Source organism: Urocitellus parryii, chromosome 11, assembly GCF_045843805.1.
Source record: "Urocitellus parryii isolate mUroPar1 chromosome 11, mUroPar1.hap1, whole genome shotgun sequence".
Classification (NCBI taxonomy): domain Eukaryota; kingdom Metazoa; phylum Chordata; class Mammalia; order Rodentia; family Sciuridae; genus Urocitellus; species Urocitellus parryii.
The window spans coordinates 65,926,359-65,940,707 of record NC_135541.1 but is presented as its reverse complement, the minus strand read 5'-3'; the positions used below and the strand labels follow the sequence as shown (position 1 = coordinate 65,940,707).

At 31.5% G+C, this 14,349-nt stretch overlaps 1 protein-coding gene across 1 annotated transcript in view; it reads left to right on the top strand.

Moving 5' to 3' along the window:
- The window catches only part of Col24a1 (collagen type XXIV alpha 1 chain), a 341,896-nt gene that overhangs the window by 147,421 nt on the left and 180,126 nt on the right, over positions 1 to 14,349 (top strand). Inside the window, exons 20-22 of the mRNA XM_077791553.1 lie at positions 8,316 to 8,369; positions 9,567 to 9,611; positions 12,302 to 12,355. Coding sequence (XP_077647679.1) covers positions 8,316 to 8,369; positions 9,567 to 9,611; positions 12,302 to 12,355 — 153 coding nt within the window. The remainder of the gene's footprint in view (positions 1 to 8,315; positions 8,370 to 9,566; positions 9,612 to 12,301; positions 12,356 to 14,349) is intronic.

Sequence of the window (14,349 nt, the reverse complement as noted above, 5' to 3'; positions counted from 1 at the left end):
ATATGATTACAATAGTGATCTTTATAACTTCCTTCTCACTACTTCTGTTAGTCTTAAAAGTGAAATGTTTAAAGCAAGTTAAATGATCTGAAAGCTAGACGTTATATTGAACACTAATAGTTGTATTTCCAGTACATGATGATTTTGATTTTCTCTTACATTATCTAAATTTATTGAAAAGACATGAACTTATAGCACCAACAATGTGAGACAAATTAATTTATACTCATCATTGAATCTTAAAGCAACATTTTAGAAAGTATGATTTTATCTAAAGAACCAAAAATTTTAAGGAAAGAAGAATATAATCTTGTGTTCTATAGGTTGAGAAAAATCTATTTTGGTCTATTTCCTTGGTCCTTCCCATTTGCCTTGAATTTTTTTTTTTTTTTCAGGAAACAGGAAAAACAGAGGCAAACATACTGACCCTGTTAACATGATGTGTTTCTTTAGCTGCAAATACTATGCCATATAAGCATCTCAAAACTTCCTTTATTTTGATATATATGTCTTATTTGGAAAGGAAATAATATAAATTACTAAAGGTCTGTCGACCCTATATAATGTGGACATCAAGAAAATCATGTGCTCTGTATTAAAACAAAATTACCATCTTTGCAAATTGGATTCTTTCCAGAACCATTTGACAGTTCAAGAAGCCTTTATTTTTTTTAATTTTTCTGCCAGCTAACTAAAAAATTCAAACTAGCATTGGGAACTTGTGTTAAATGTGGTTCTACTGACTGTAGAGTAGTATGTGTGTGTGTATTTGTATAGAGATACTAAACATACTTTTGTAAGTCTTCTTGAGAGCCACCCAGTTTGGCAGTCTGCTTTCAGAAATCACAAAGCATTAGCAAAGCCACATCCTTTTCTGCTTACTTCAGAAAATAAGAGGACCTAATAAATATCCTCTGTCTAGTCAACAAAGGAATAATATATTTGTCGCTTTGATGGTTTGTGTTTTTACTTTGGTTATGGTATTAGACATGTCAAAACTGACTTATTGTCTCTCATATAACAACCCCAAGTAATTTCCAAAGAAAGCCTACTATTTATGTTGCAAAATATATGGAAATAGCTTTTACACTATATCCTTACAGCATGCCATGCGTTTATCAGTGTGGAGGAAAGCTAACTTGATAACAGGAAGATGCACAACAAGATCACATCAACTCAGTCCTGGATATTTACATTCCATCCCCTAAGTCAAGATTTTAATCACAGATTTCTTACATTAACCATTTTATTCTCCAGACAGCATTTACTCAACTGAGAAGTATTTATTGAGTTTGTATAACAGGCAAACATTGTACTGTGTTACTGTTTGTTCTGTGTTACATAGTGACTTGAAAACAAGATTAAGACATGGTCTTCTCTGTACTAGGGATTTATAGTCATCTGTAAACACAAGTCTGCCACATGTGAAAAGTTAAAAAATATAATAACTAGGCAACATGATAAGAGATCAGTGAGGACTTCAAAGAAGAGAGTAGTCTCTATGGCCACTTTTCTGAAAGACTTTATGGAGAAACTGAGATTTAAGTTGGAGGAATTGAATTTGGCCAAGTGGAACCAAAAAGTAAGACATACTAAACAACAGGTATAAAATCAGCACAAACATAGAAGGCAGGAGTAAAACTATCTGACTAAAAGAAGACTGTTTATGACAGATATTAAATATGAATTTGAGGAACTTGAATACTAACAAGCCCATAGAAGGTTTTTGTGTGTGTAGTTTTAAAAACAATTGTAACATGTAACTTAGGTTCTTACATTTTTCAACATTGCAGTATTATATGATAATACTTCATATGTAAACATATTATTGTACAGCAGATCTCTTTTTTCATCTTGCATAACTGAGATTCTATACTCACTGAAGAACAATTTCTCACTGCCCCCTGCCCCAGCCCTTGGCAACCACAATTCAACTTCTTATTTCTGTAATTTTGGACTATTTCAGTTACTTCCTAGCAATAGAATCATGTGGTATTTGTTCTTCTGTGACTGACTTATTTCGCTTAACATACTGTCTTCAAGGCTTATTTATCTTATAGCTTATGATAGGAGTTCCTTTTTTATGACTGGATAATATTCCATTGTTTTTATATATCATACTTTATTTATTCATTCATCTGTAAATGGACATTTAGGTGATTTACCCTCTTAGCTATAAATGTAGGAGTGCAAGGTGCAAGTCTCTTCAAGACCTTGTTTTCAATCCTTTTGAATATGAATAAAGACCAAAGTCCTTTGCTCACTTTTTAGTTGTGTTGTTTGTGGCTTTACCATTGAATTATAGAAAACCATATTTTGTATCTTAACCCCATATCAGATATATGGCTTATAGATTTTTTTCTCCCATTCGTATGTTGGTTTTTATTTTGTTGCTTATTTCCTTTTCTGTGCAGAAGCTTTTTAGTTTCATGTAGTTTCATTTGTCTATTTTTGCTTTTGTTGTTAGTACTTTGGTGTCATATCCAATAAATCATTTTAAGACCAATGTTATGAAAATTTTCCCCTACCTCTTTGTTTTATAATGTTTATTCCCACGTTTAAGTCTAATTCATTTTGAGTTGATGTTTGTGTATGATGTAACAATAAGGATTCAAATTTTATTCTTTTCCATGTGCATATACAGTTTTCTCAACACTGTTGAAAAGACTATCCTTGTGTCATCTTGCTATGCTTATGGAAGATCATTTGCATTATTCTTGGATTTATTTTTGGTTTCTCTGTTCTGTTCCATTGACCTGTATGTCTGTGTACTTTTATGCCATTACCATTTTATTTTGATTATTGAAGCTTTGTAATATGTTTTGAAATCGGTAAGCATGAAACTACCAGCTTTTTCCTTCTTTTAGAAGATTGTTTTTGATATGAGAAGGGGGCTGTCTGTGTTTGTCAGCTCCTTATCGCATGAACAAAATACCTAACAAGAATAAATTAGAGGAGGAAAAGTTTAATTTGGCTCATGGTTTCAGAGGTTTGGTCCATGGTTGGCTGATTTCATTGCTGTGGGCCCAAAGTGAGGCAGAGCATCATGGTGGGAGGGTGAGGGAGAGGAAAGCTTCGCACCTCATGACAGCCAGGAAGCAGAGACAGAGATTGAACTCACAGAGACAAAACAACCCCCTAAAGCATATGCCCAGTGACCTACGTGCTGTAGCCATATCCTACCTTCTATAGTTACCACCCAACACAGTAGTGGATTAATCCACTGGTTATGTTACAGTTCTCATAATCAAATCATTTTGCTTCTGAACATTCTTGCATTGCCTAACATGAATTTTCAGGGTGGGTGGGGTACACCTCATATTCAAACCATAACAAAAGTCTTTTGTGGTTCTAAAGCTGTATGATTTTTTTTTAATGGATACCAGGGATTGAACTCAGGAACATTCAACCACTGAGCCACATCCCCAGTCCTATTTTGTATTTTATTTAGAGCTGGGGATCTTAATGAGTTGCTTAGCACCTCACTTTTGCTGAGGCTGGCTTTGAATTCACAATCCTCCTACCTCAGCCTCCCAAGCCACTGGGATTACAGGCATGCGCCACAGAGCCCAGCTGAGCTATGTGAATTTTAGGACTACTTTTTCTTCTATAAAAGACAATTCTGGAGTTTGATAGTGATATCACTGACTCTATTAATCGAGTTCAGTGGTATGGACATTTTAACAATCCATTAATAGCATGTCATTCCCTTTATTTGTGTAATCTTTAATGTCATTCAGCAGTGCTTTATAGATTTTAATGTACAAGTCTTTCACCTCATTGGTTAAGTTTATTCCTATGTTTTTTATCACTTTTGAAGCAACTATAAGTGGAATAGTTTTTTCGATTTCCTTTACAAATTGTTTGATGTTAATATGTTGATTTTGTATTTGGCAACTTTGGTAACTTCATTTGTTTCTAACAGTTTTGTTGTGGAGTTGTTGATGTTTTCCACATATGAGATCATGTCTTCTATGACTAGAGATAATTTTACTTCACCCTTTCTAATTCACATGCCTTTTATTTCTTGTCTAATTGCTCTATCTAGGACTTTCAATACTATGTTGAATAGAAGTGGTGATAATAGGCTAGTTTTCCTTCTGCTATTAATTTTGAGTTTCATTCCATTGTGGTTGGAAAAAGATAATTGGTATGATTTTAGTTGTCTTAAATTTGCTAAGAATAGTTTTCTGATCTAACATGATTTATACTATAGAATGTTATTTATATTCCTTATGTAAAATAATGAATTTTCTACTGCTTTTAGATGCAAATGTTCTATGTATGTCTGTTAGGTCCATTTGGTCTACACAGTCATCCCGTGTTGTCTGTGTGAAATAGGTTCCAGGACCCCTATGGATCCCCAAATCCGTGGTGCTCAAGTCCTTCATATGAAATGACATTTTATATATATATATATATATATATATATATATACATGTACATATTATTTAAAAGATGTATATAACTTATATAAATATATATAACCTCTGTATTACATGTAATATATAACATAATGTAAATGTTATGTAAATAGTTGTTATACTACACTGTTTAGGGAATAGTAACAGGGAAAAGGTCTGAACATGTTCAGTACACATTAAACTTTTTTGAAATATTTTTTGATCTATGGTTAAATCTTCAGATGCAGAAACTGCTGCCTATAGTCTAGTTCATTTCCTTACTGGTCTGTCTGGATATTCCTTCCATTTTATTGAAAAGTGGAGTATTGAAATCTGCTGTTATAGTGTTACTATATCTCCTCTCATTTTTGTGAACACTGTGTGTATCCTCAAATCTAAAGCAAGTCTTTTTTGACGACATATAATTGGATCTTAGATTTTAATTTATTCAATTGCTCTATGTCTTTTTATTAGAGTTTAATTTACTCACATTTAAAGTAATTGTGATAGAAAGAATTTACTTTTGTCTTTTGTTAGTTCTTTTTCCTATTTATGGGAGTTTTATCCCTTTTGTTCTCTTTTGCTGTCTTTTTGTTTCATACATGGTTTTTATTCCTTTTTCATTTTCTTTTGCATGTCTTTATGTAGTTACTATAATACTTACATAAAATACAGTTATAACAATCTATTTTAAACTGACAGTAAGTTGACTTTAATTGCATATAAAAACTCTACTCTTTTATTTCATTAAAGATTTTTTTAGAGCCATGAGATGATGAAAGAGAAGTTTTAGGAATAATAATAATGGTAAATTATCAATATGAATGAGTGGTGCTGATAAGTGAATTACCAGTTCAGAAACTATTGTAAACATTAATCAATGTATGATGTATAAGTAGAAAGGAAACTTAAAGAATCCTTGTTTTATTCCATGTATTGTTTTATTTATTTCTAGAGCAACTTTATTATGCCGGTGGTAACATGATTCTATAGATAAGAAAACTGAAGTTATTATATACCTAGTAAAACTCAATTTATGGTTGTAGGCATTTTATATTTTTTTTTAAATCAGGTTTTTGTTTTGTTTTGGCTTGGTTTGGTTTGGTTTTGATTTTGGTATGGGGGATTGAATCCAGGAGTGCTTTACCGATGAGCCACATCCCCAACCCTTTTTTATATCTTATTTAGAGACAGGGTCTCGATGAGTTGCTTAGGACCTCTATAAGTTGCTGAGGCTGGCTTTGAACTCGCGATCCTCCTGCCTCAGTCTCTTAAGCTGCTCAGATTACAGGCATGCACCCCGACACCTGGAAAAATCAGGTTTTTAACATGATAAACTCATTACATAGATTTACAATCTAATTTACACTACTGTTGATAGACTTTTATGGCCTTTTTTTTTTTTTTTTTGGTTAGTTCCACAAATGTTGATTGTGTGTCAAAAGACTGTGCAAACTTGCATTTAGAGTTTCTGTGCTCTATACTTGGCTACCAGATCAAATTTACTAATTTAACAAATTTAAGTATTTGCTAATTTAAGTATTCTTTATTCTTATGATTTTGTCTGCTTAATCTATTAATTATTGAGAAAAGTATGTTAAAATTTTCCTGAGGGGCTAGAGTTGTGGCTCGCGGTAGAGTGCTTATCTAGCACATGCAAGGTCCTGGGTTCGATCCTCAGCACCACATGAAAATAAATAAATAAAATAAAAGTATTGGTACAACTAAAAAAGTAAATATTTTTTAAAAAAAATTCCCAAAAATAGATTTATCTTTATGTGTTATTAATATTCAGACTTTATGTTATTACATGCATAGAATTGAGAGTTTATCTTTGTGATGAATATAGCTCTTTATTATTTTTAGTGATTCACTTAACTTTAATAATCTGTTTTACCTTAAAATCTACTGGATCTAATATGAATATATTGAGCTATTTTGAGTCAGTAAATCCCTTGCATATCTTTTGTGGGTATGTGTGTGAGCTTCCAATCTTCCTATATTTCTATATTTTAAGTATGTTTCTTATAAATAGAATATAACTCTATGCTTTTTCTTAATTCAGTTTTTATTATTCATTTAAGATTATTTGGTTTTGGAAAAGGACAGACAAGCAGCCTAGGCTTGCCTTCTTCCCTAACGGTTTGATTAGGGCTCTTGGACAATGATGCCACCCAGAGTAAATAGCTATTTTCACAGAGCAAAGGGACAGATTTCTCTTTAACCACTCAGCAGGTTATACCATGGATATGGAACTGATTCAATTTGTTATACACATTCTCTAATCTAATCCTGTATTCATTGGGGTTTTTTGCTCCTCACGATATTTATAAGTTTTTAGTGTATGCTTATTTTTATTTATATGGTTTTATTAGCATATCATAACTCAATACAAAATTATTTGCACATATGAAAATTTTTCTGATCCTTCCAGAAAGGATTTTGCTGCTTCTTCTATATTCTCTATACTTTGCATATTCCTCTGCTTCTGTTATAATTCCTATTTAACAACTTTTATTTTAAAGGACCATCTTCTGTATAAATTATAAATTCATTAAGAACAGAGAGAACAGAGACTGTGTCTTATTTATACTGAAGGCCTAATGTTCAGTTTATTAGGTCTTATGCATAGTAAAAATTAATAAAATGTCAGAGAGAAAAAATGAACAAACAACTGAACTGAGTGGTTAAATGTTAGCTATCATGTGATAGGATTCAAGTATAAAAGCATTTACATTCTGTACCTCCAATCAGTCTTTGACATTCTTTAAATCTTTCACTTTGAATTCTACAAAAACAGTATTTTGGATATTGAAGAATTTGTAATCGTTATACCAATAAGGAGTCTTTCAATTTTAACTAATGGAAATATAACTCAAGCAGGCTTAAGTAAATGTGTGAAAAATTTAGGAATTCAGTCATGATACCCAAGACCCCTAACAATATCATGAGAGCCCAATCACTCCTTTCTTCATTGTTTAATTCATTTATTTTGTCCTTAGTCTCTCTCCTCTTGATGGTTTCCCACTGTTCAGGCTTACCTCATCCTTAATGCTATTCAGTCTTCCCAACAGTTTCACTAAAGATTGAAATTTGCTTTTACTAGACTGGCTTGGGGGTGACTTGATTGCTTAGGAACCAATTACTGTTTCTATGAGTGTACAATATGCTGATTGACTTAGATTCCTGTCACATATCCACTATTTTCAGTAAGGGGTAGTCACACCCTTCTAATCATGGGGAAAGAAGTGTTTCCTTAAGGAAACATAGTTAAGAGAAAATAACTAAATAAGAAAATGTTACCATGTTGAATAGATGTGTTTCCTAAATTATAGTCACTTTGAACAAGGTTTTATTCAGAGAGCAATTTAATGTATATTCATTAATGAAAGAATTTCATAGCCTTAAAATTTCTAATAAAATTTAGAGAGTAACTTTCTTCTGCAAATTGCCTTTCTCCTTTTACCAGGTTGTATAACAAAGGGAAATCAGTTGAAGAACATTTAATATGAATAATGAGTTCCAGACCTTGCTGGTCTCTTAACAGATATATATACTCTCCATCTGTTTTTTAGACTTGGTAGATACTCTATTATGTCAGATTAACAGTTGGATTCGTTATTTTAAATTTAGAAAAACTCTGTCTAAAAAGGCAGAGTTTTAAAATAAAATACTCAACAAATTATTTGGACCTTAACATACTGTTTAAAAATAAGTTTATTCTGTATTGCCCAATTTTCAAATGCCTTGTAGTTTTCTCTTTATCTACTCTCCAATTTTGTTTAATGACTTCTTAATGAAAAATGAATGGTACCAAAAAATACTACCCATCTCCAGATTACAGCTGATTGATCAAAATATTAATTGGTTAATTGTTTATTTTGTGTGCTTACATTGCTATATTCTTTATAGGGACTCCTTGGAAATAGAGGGCCTCCTGGGCCTCCTGGTCTCAAAGGAACTCAGGTATGGAGGAATGAATATCCAGTCAACAGCTTTTAGGTTCTCATTTTCCTTTTTTATTTTTCATGAAACTTTGATTTTTGCTTAAAGAAATCATTGTCTTAGTGTGGACAACTTTTGACGTGAAGGATGTCAAGTTACCATTTTGTATTGGAAATTATGCAATGGAATTTGGAATCATTTTACAGTGTTCTGTAAGTGATTCATGTCAGTGGTCTATAGTGGAATGTTGAAGAATCTGAACCCAGAATCTCACTCATATTTATTAGAATTTATATTATTTGTTACTATTTTATATTTGTGACCTATTATATTTTAAGTGAATTTTGAATTAATAAGAAATGCTTATCAAATGAATAAGATTAATGATTCCAGGGAGGTCTATATATGTTGCTAAAATATAATATCAACTATGAACACTAGCTATTTATTAAAAGGTGAATAAATCAATATATTGAGTAAATATGTGTGTAAATGGTGTATGAGTACATAACTTTTATTATTTTAGAAAACAATAGCTAGACTTTCTTTATTTTTTATGTTCATCATTAGTGTCTACCTATAATTTTTGATCCTTATAATAATGCACCAGATTTTATATTTTATGACATTAATTTACCCTAAGAATATTGGACCACAAATTAGTCAAGAATAAATTCTGTAGACAATAAGCCCCATTGGGGTAAGGTCTGATATGCCTGTGAATCACTATACCTTAAGATTCAAAAGCATATTTGTTGAGTGGATTAAGTATCAAAATGTACCTAAAGCAAACTATTCTGTATAAGTAATTTTAAAATATAGCAATGTGTATTGATTTCTATCTATTAAGAATTTAGTTGAGTTCCTCTCTGCACCCAGCAAAGTAAAGATTATTCTTAATGAATGGTCTCAGTGTTCCTAATGCTGGTTTTGTGATATTGTAATCATTTTCACTCTTCTGTACTCCCAATTTTTTGTGTATGACTTATCACATCTATCAACTTAAAAATAATCCAATAGCACATGTCCCTCTTAAAGTAGATGTTATTACAGAAGAAAATCAAATGTTATGGGATAATTCTAAAATAAAAGAAAATCATAGCATTATTTTTATCATATCTCAGAATTAGCTTCAGATCCCAGAATAAATATAGAGAATAAGTGATTACATTTTTAAGTGTTTATTTTAGGCCATGATATGTTCTGATCTTTTTTAAGGGAGAAGAAGGACCAGTTGGACCCTTTGGAGAATTGGGGCCTAGAGTAGGTATCATGTAAATAATTATCTATAAGTACTTCTCTTGAAAACAGCTTTCTGTAAATTTGGGGGGGGGGAGTACTAAGGATTAAACCCAGAAGTGCTTAACCACTAAGCCATATTCCTAGCCTTTTTATGTATTTTGTTTTGAGACAGAGTCTCTCTAAATTGCTCAGAGCCTCTGTAAATTGCTGAGGCTGACTTTGAACTCGCCGTCCTCCTCCCTCAGCCTCCCAAGCCTCTGGGATTACAGGTGTGTGCCACTATACCCGGCTTGAAAATATTTTTAATAACATAACATTTTTATTAGTAGCAAAGGACAGAAATTTATAACAAATTGTAGTCATAAAATCTCCTCCATAAAGTAAACAAGTAACTGAAATTCTTCAGGAATATTTGGAATTATACTATGCCTAATTACATATTTGTTTGATTTTTCAGTGGTTTTAGTAACTTGTGCAAATTATTTACAAGTTTCTCAAAAAGTAATAGGAAGAAAAGTACTTCATCAATTTTATTAATATTCTGGAAGTGTCTGTTTTCTAAGTGTATCAGTAAAATTATATAAAGCAAATGATAAGTCTTTCTTGACTCTTTTTTTCATTGGATAATACCATATTGTGCTATATGAACTATTGTTTTCAAGTTCTGAAGATGAATTTGAACATTTTTGAAATGCCTGCCTGATCAAATTTTACATTAATTTAAGTAGTTAAGATAATGTATTTATTTTAAGAGGTATTAGATTCACATGAAATACATCACATTCTCTTTTCTTGAAAACATAATAAATTTTAGGGTTTTTATGAATGTTTACCTTTGAGGAAACAGTAATCATTTTATTTGTACCCTTATCTCACTAGAACATATATCACTACCATTCAGTTGAAAAGAAGACTTATTTTTATTTTTTGCAAGAAAAATAATATAAAAATTGTTATTTGAGCCCAGTAAAAGTGATCTTATTTTAAATTTACTTCTCTAAAAAACAAGAGAACCATATTTATCTCTTGTCTACTTAGTCTTAATACTTATTATTCTTGTTACTATTGGTTGAAGGTCTGTTTGGGGACCATTATTTCTCTAAGTATGTCACATGAATCAACCCTAATCTTGAAACAACTCTGCAAGATATGGATCTCTTTTTTAAATGTGAAAATAAGGTTTCAGTGTTGCATACTCAAGTATAACACTCTCAAAATAAATTTAGTGTGACAGAATTTAAATAGAGCCAGAAGTTACAATTCCATCACTGATGCCCTGCATGGCTGATCTCAAAGAGATTATAAATGCACTGATATCAGATTCTAGGAGATTCTTTCAATAATGTGGATTCACTGTATAACTATTTCTTAATATGCTTCATGATGAGTGAGATTACATTATTAAACGTGAAAGGAATATTTTCACTTAAATTCTTTCCAACCAATGTAAATTAAACGAATTACTAAAATGTTATTGTAAAGATTACGGAAGACATTTAATAATTTGGACTCAATTAGATTTCTTATCCTGTATATTTTCAAATTAATTAAAAATTGAGATTTAACAATAATAAAATGATTTTCAGTTCTTTGTGCTTGATCGGAAACCATTAGTAATTCTAAGCAAAGCAAAAGTAAAAATTAAAACAACTTCTTGCCTGGAAGTTCTGAATGTAACTTTAAATTGCTAAATTTTGTAGTCAAAACAGAATGAGAGCCAGAGGGTTATTTCATTTAACTTCATTTTAGAAGGAAAAAAATGTGAGTTTTTTTTAATGAACAGCAATAATAAAATCATACCTAGTCAATACTGTAAATTAGTGTTGTATTTGGTACTGAATAACTGAACAAAAAAATGAGGAAGACATGCAAGAATAGGTTTGAGGGTTAAATTAAGAGGTGAATTTTGGACATTTTAGTTAGATATGCTTGTTGTTGCCAACAAAGTTTTTTAAAAATATTTTTTGGTTGTATATGGACACAATACCTTTATTTTGTTTATTTTTAATGTGGTGTCAGGATCTAACCCAGTGCCTCATGCATGCTTGGCAAGTGCTCTGTCACTGAGCCACAACCCTGGCTCCTGCCAACATACTTTTGCATATGCTTTTTTTCTACCTGCGTGTTCTTCCTTCAGATATCCACATAACTTGTCCCTTTCTTTAAGACTTCACTTAGTAACCGAGGTGATTCTGCAATCTGTATTTGGGGTAAAAATGGGAGTTCATAACCCACTTGATTCTAATGTATGAAATATGATATGCCAAGAGCTTTGTAATGTTGTGAACAACCAATAATAAAAAAAAAAGACTTAGGTGCCACATTTTCAGTGAGACTGAAAATCAGTGTTGTAAATTAGTGTTCTTCCCTGGAAATATCAAAAATTTCAATAAAACTCCCACAATAGTCTATATTTCCTTCCTTGCTTGATTTATTGTCCTTCATTTTATTTACCACCACCTATCATCCTAACTTGCTATATATATGCATATATTTGTTGTTATTTAAAATTACATATAATTTTATAAGTGTATATGACATAATTTTTTAAAACTGACTTTTTAAAAAATTATGTCATCTTTACTAAAATATAAGCTTTGAAGTATTTCATTTTATAGTAGTTTATATTTTGTAACCCTTAGAAAACTTTCAGAAATGAGAATAACTAAACATAGCTCTTTTTTTTTTTCTTTCATTCGGTTCTCTTATAGGGAAAACCAGGTCGAAAGGGATATGTGGGTGAACCAGGACCAGAAGGCTTAAAGGTAAAGGATCTGATTTTATTATCAGTTTTAAAATTTTCAAAAAGGTAAAAGTCTGACTTTCATACAAATATGAAATGAGTACAGGTCAACTTACAGGGAACCAGTAAGATGTTAAGAATAGTTCAAAGGGCAATTGAGAATATATATATTTATATTCATAATTGTATAGATATGCAATTTAATTAAGAATGTTAGGATAAGATTTGTGGTTAAATGACAGCTCACAGGGAATCCAACTGTGAGCTGCCATCCAGTCAAACTGGCAAGAAAGTGAATCTTATTAATGAATCACATTCATTAATTAATAAGTGAATCTTATTAATGATGTCACATTCCTCCCTAGAATGACATCAGAATACTTTTGTATTATGCAGGAAATGGGAAAAAAATCTGTAATGTTTGTTATTCCCCATCTGTCACTAGAAGTTGTGATTCAGTGCATCATGTAACTAGTTACTGGGAACTCCCTGAGGAACCACTTGAGAGTTGTTTAAGGGTCACCAACTTTCACAGAAACCTAAGATCTCTGTTTTCTTCCTGGTCCTAGGGAAATCAATCAATATCTCTATCTCTCTCTCTCTCTCTCTCTCTCTCTCTCTCTCTCTCATCCTTTTCTCCCTCCCTCTCCCTCGCTTTACTTTCTGAAAACTAAAGCAATAATGAACGTTATGTGTTCTGCACATAACTTCTTTCTGCCTATTAACATAAACCGCCTCTGAGAATAACTAACACAAAGGGTTCATTTTGAGGGGGGCAACTTCTGGATGAGGAAGAAAAAAACACAAAAAAATTAATAATCTATATGTTATTCTGCCATAAAGTAGACACAGGGTGTCTAATGATCTTTCTGTCAAGCGCTAGATACTACAACTTACTCAAACTTTTTCAAATGCTTCATTCTTTTCTATTTACCTAAATGCACACAAAAATTGGAGGGAAAATTTGTGTAGACTTTGAAAGTTTATCTCAAAGTAATTTATTCATGATAAATATTTCAGTCAATTAAATCAATATTCTTCAATAGAAATATTATGTTAACCACAGATGTGACCCACATTATCAAGTAAAACAAGCGGGTGAAATTAATTTTAATAATATATTTTATTTAACCCAAGATACAAAATATTATCCTTTTAATATGTAATCACTGTTAATATTAGCAATGAGATAATTTTGTATTCTTTGTTGATATAAAGGTTTTACAATCTAATGTGTATTTTACACTTATGATACATTTCAATCAGACCAACCCATTTCAAATAAATATTCACAACCCACACATCTTCTGGGGTTATAGTGTTCAGTATCTTAGCATCTTACCGCTCTACACTATAATGTAACTTATAATTTTTAGAGAGAAATTGATGTTTAGTATCCCATTTCTGTGATAAACTACATTTCTCTCAGATTCACTATTTGTGGTACCCTAAACTTAATCCTCTACCTTTCATTTACTTACACCTTTGCTCATGCCATTTTTCACCACTAAAAATGACCATTTCTTATCAGCACTTAAGTATTCCGTATTGATAGGGCCCTGATAAAGTATCATAATTCATTATTTGAAGTCACTAATTGTTGGATTTTGGAAAAGTAATATGATGCACATATTGTTTTAACAAACATTGCCTGCAAGCAGTAAGACACTGCAACATAATCAGATTAATATTTCTGCAATGAAGTGTAAGGGAATTCAGATTCATTGGAATAAATCAAGACTATAAATGATCTTGAGATTATCCAAATAGGTCAAGATTGGCACCAAATGAGTTTTGGAAAACTTTGGGTTTTAAGAGATCTATAGACGGCAAAATTGTGGAATATATAATACTTCTCCAGTGCTGCCAGCTTTTGCAACTTAAACTCCCAGGATGCTTGCCTCTACATAATCCTTCTATAATTATCTGTGGTAATTTTCCTCTTCTACTTGAGCAAATAGAGCAACCCTATGGGCAAGAATTTAATTTTATTCTCATATCATTGTTCACAGTGCC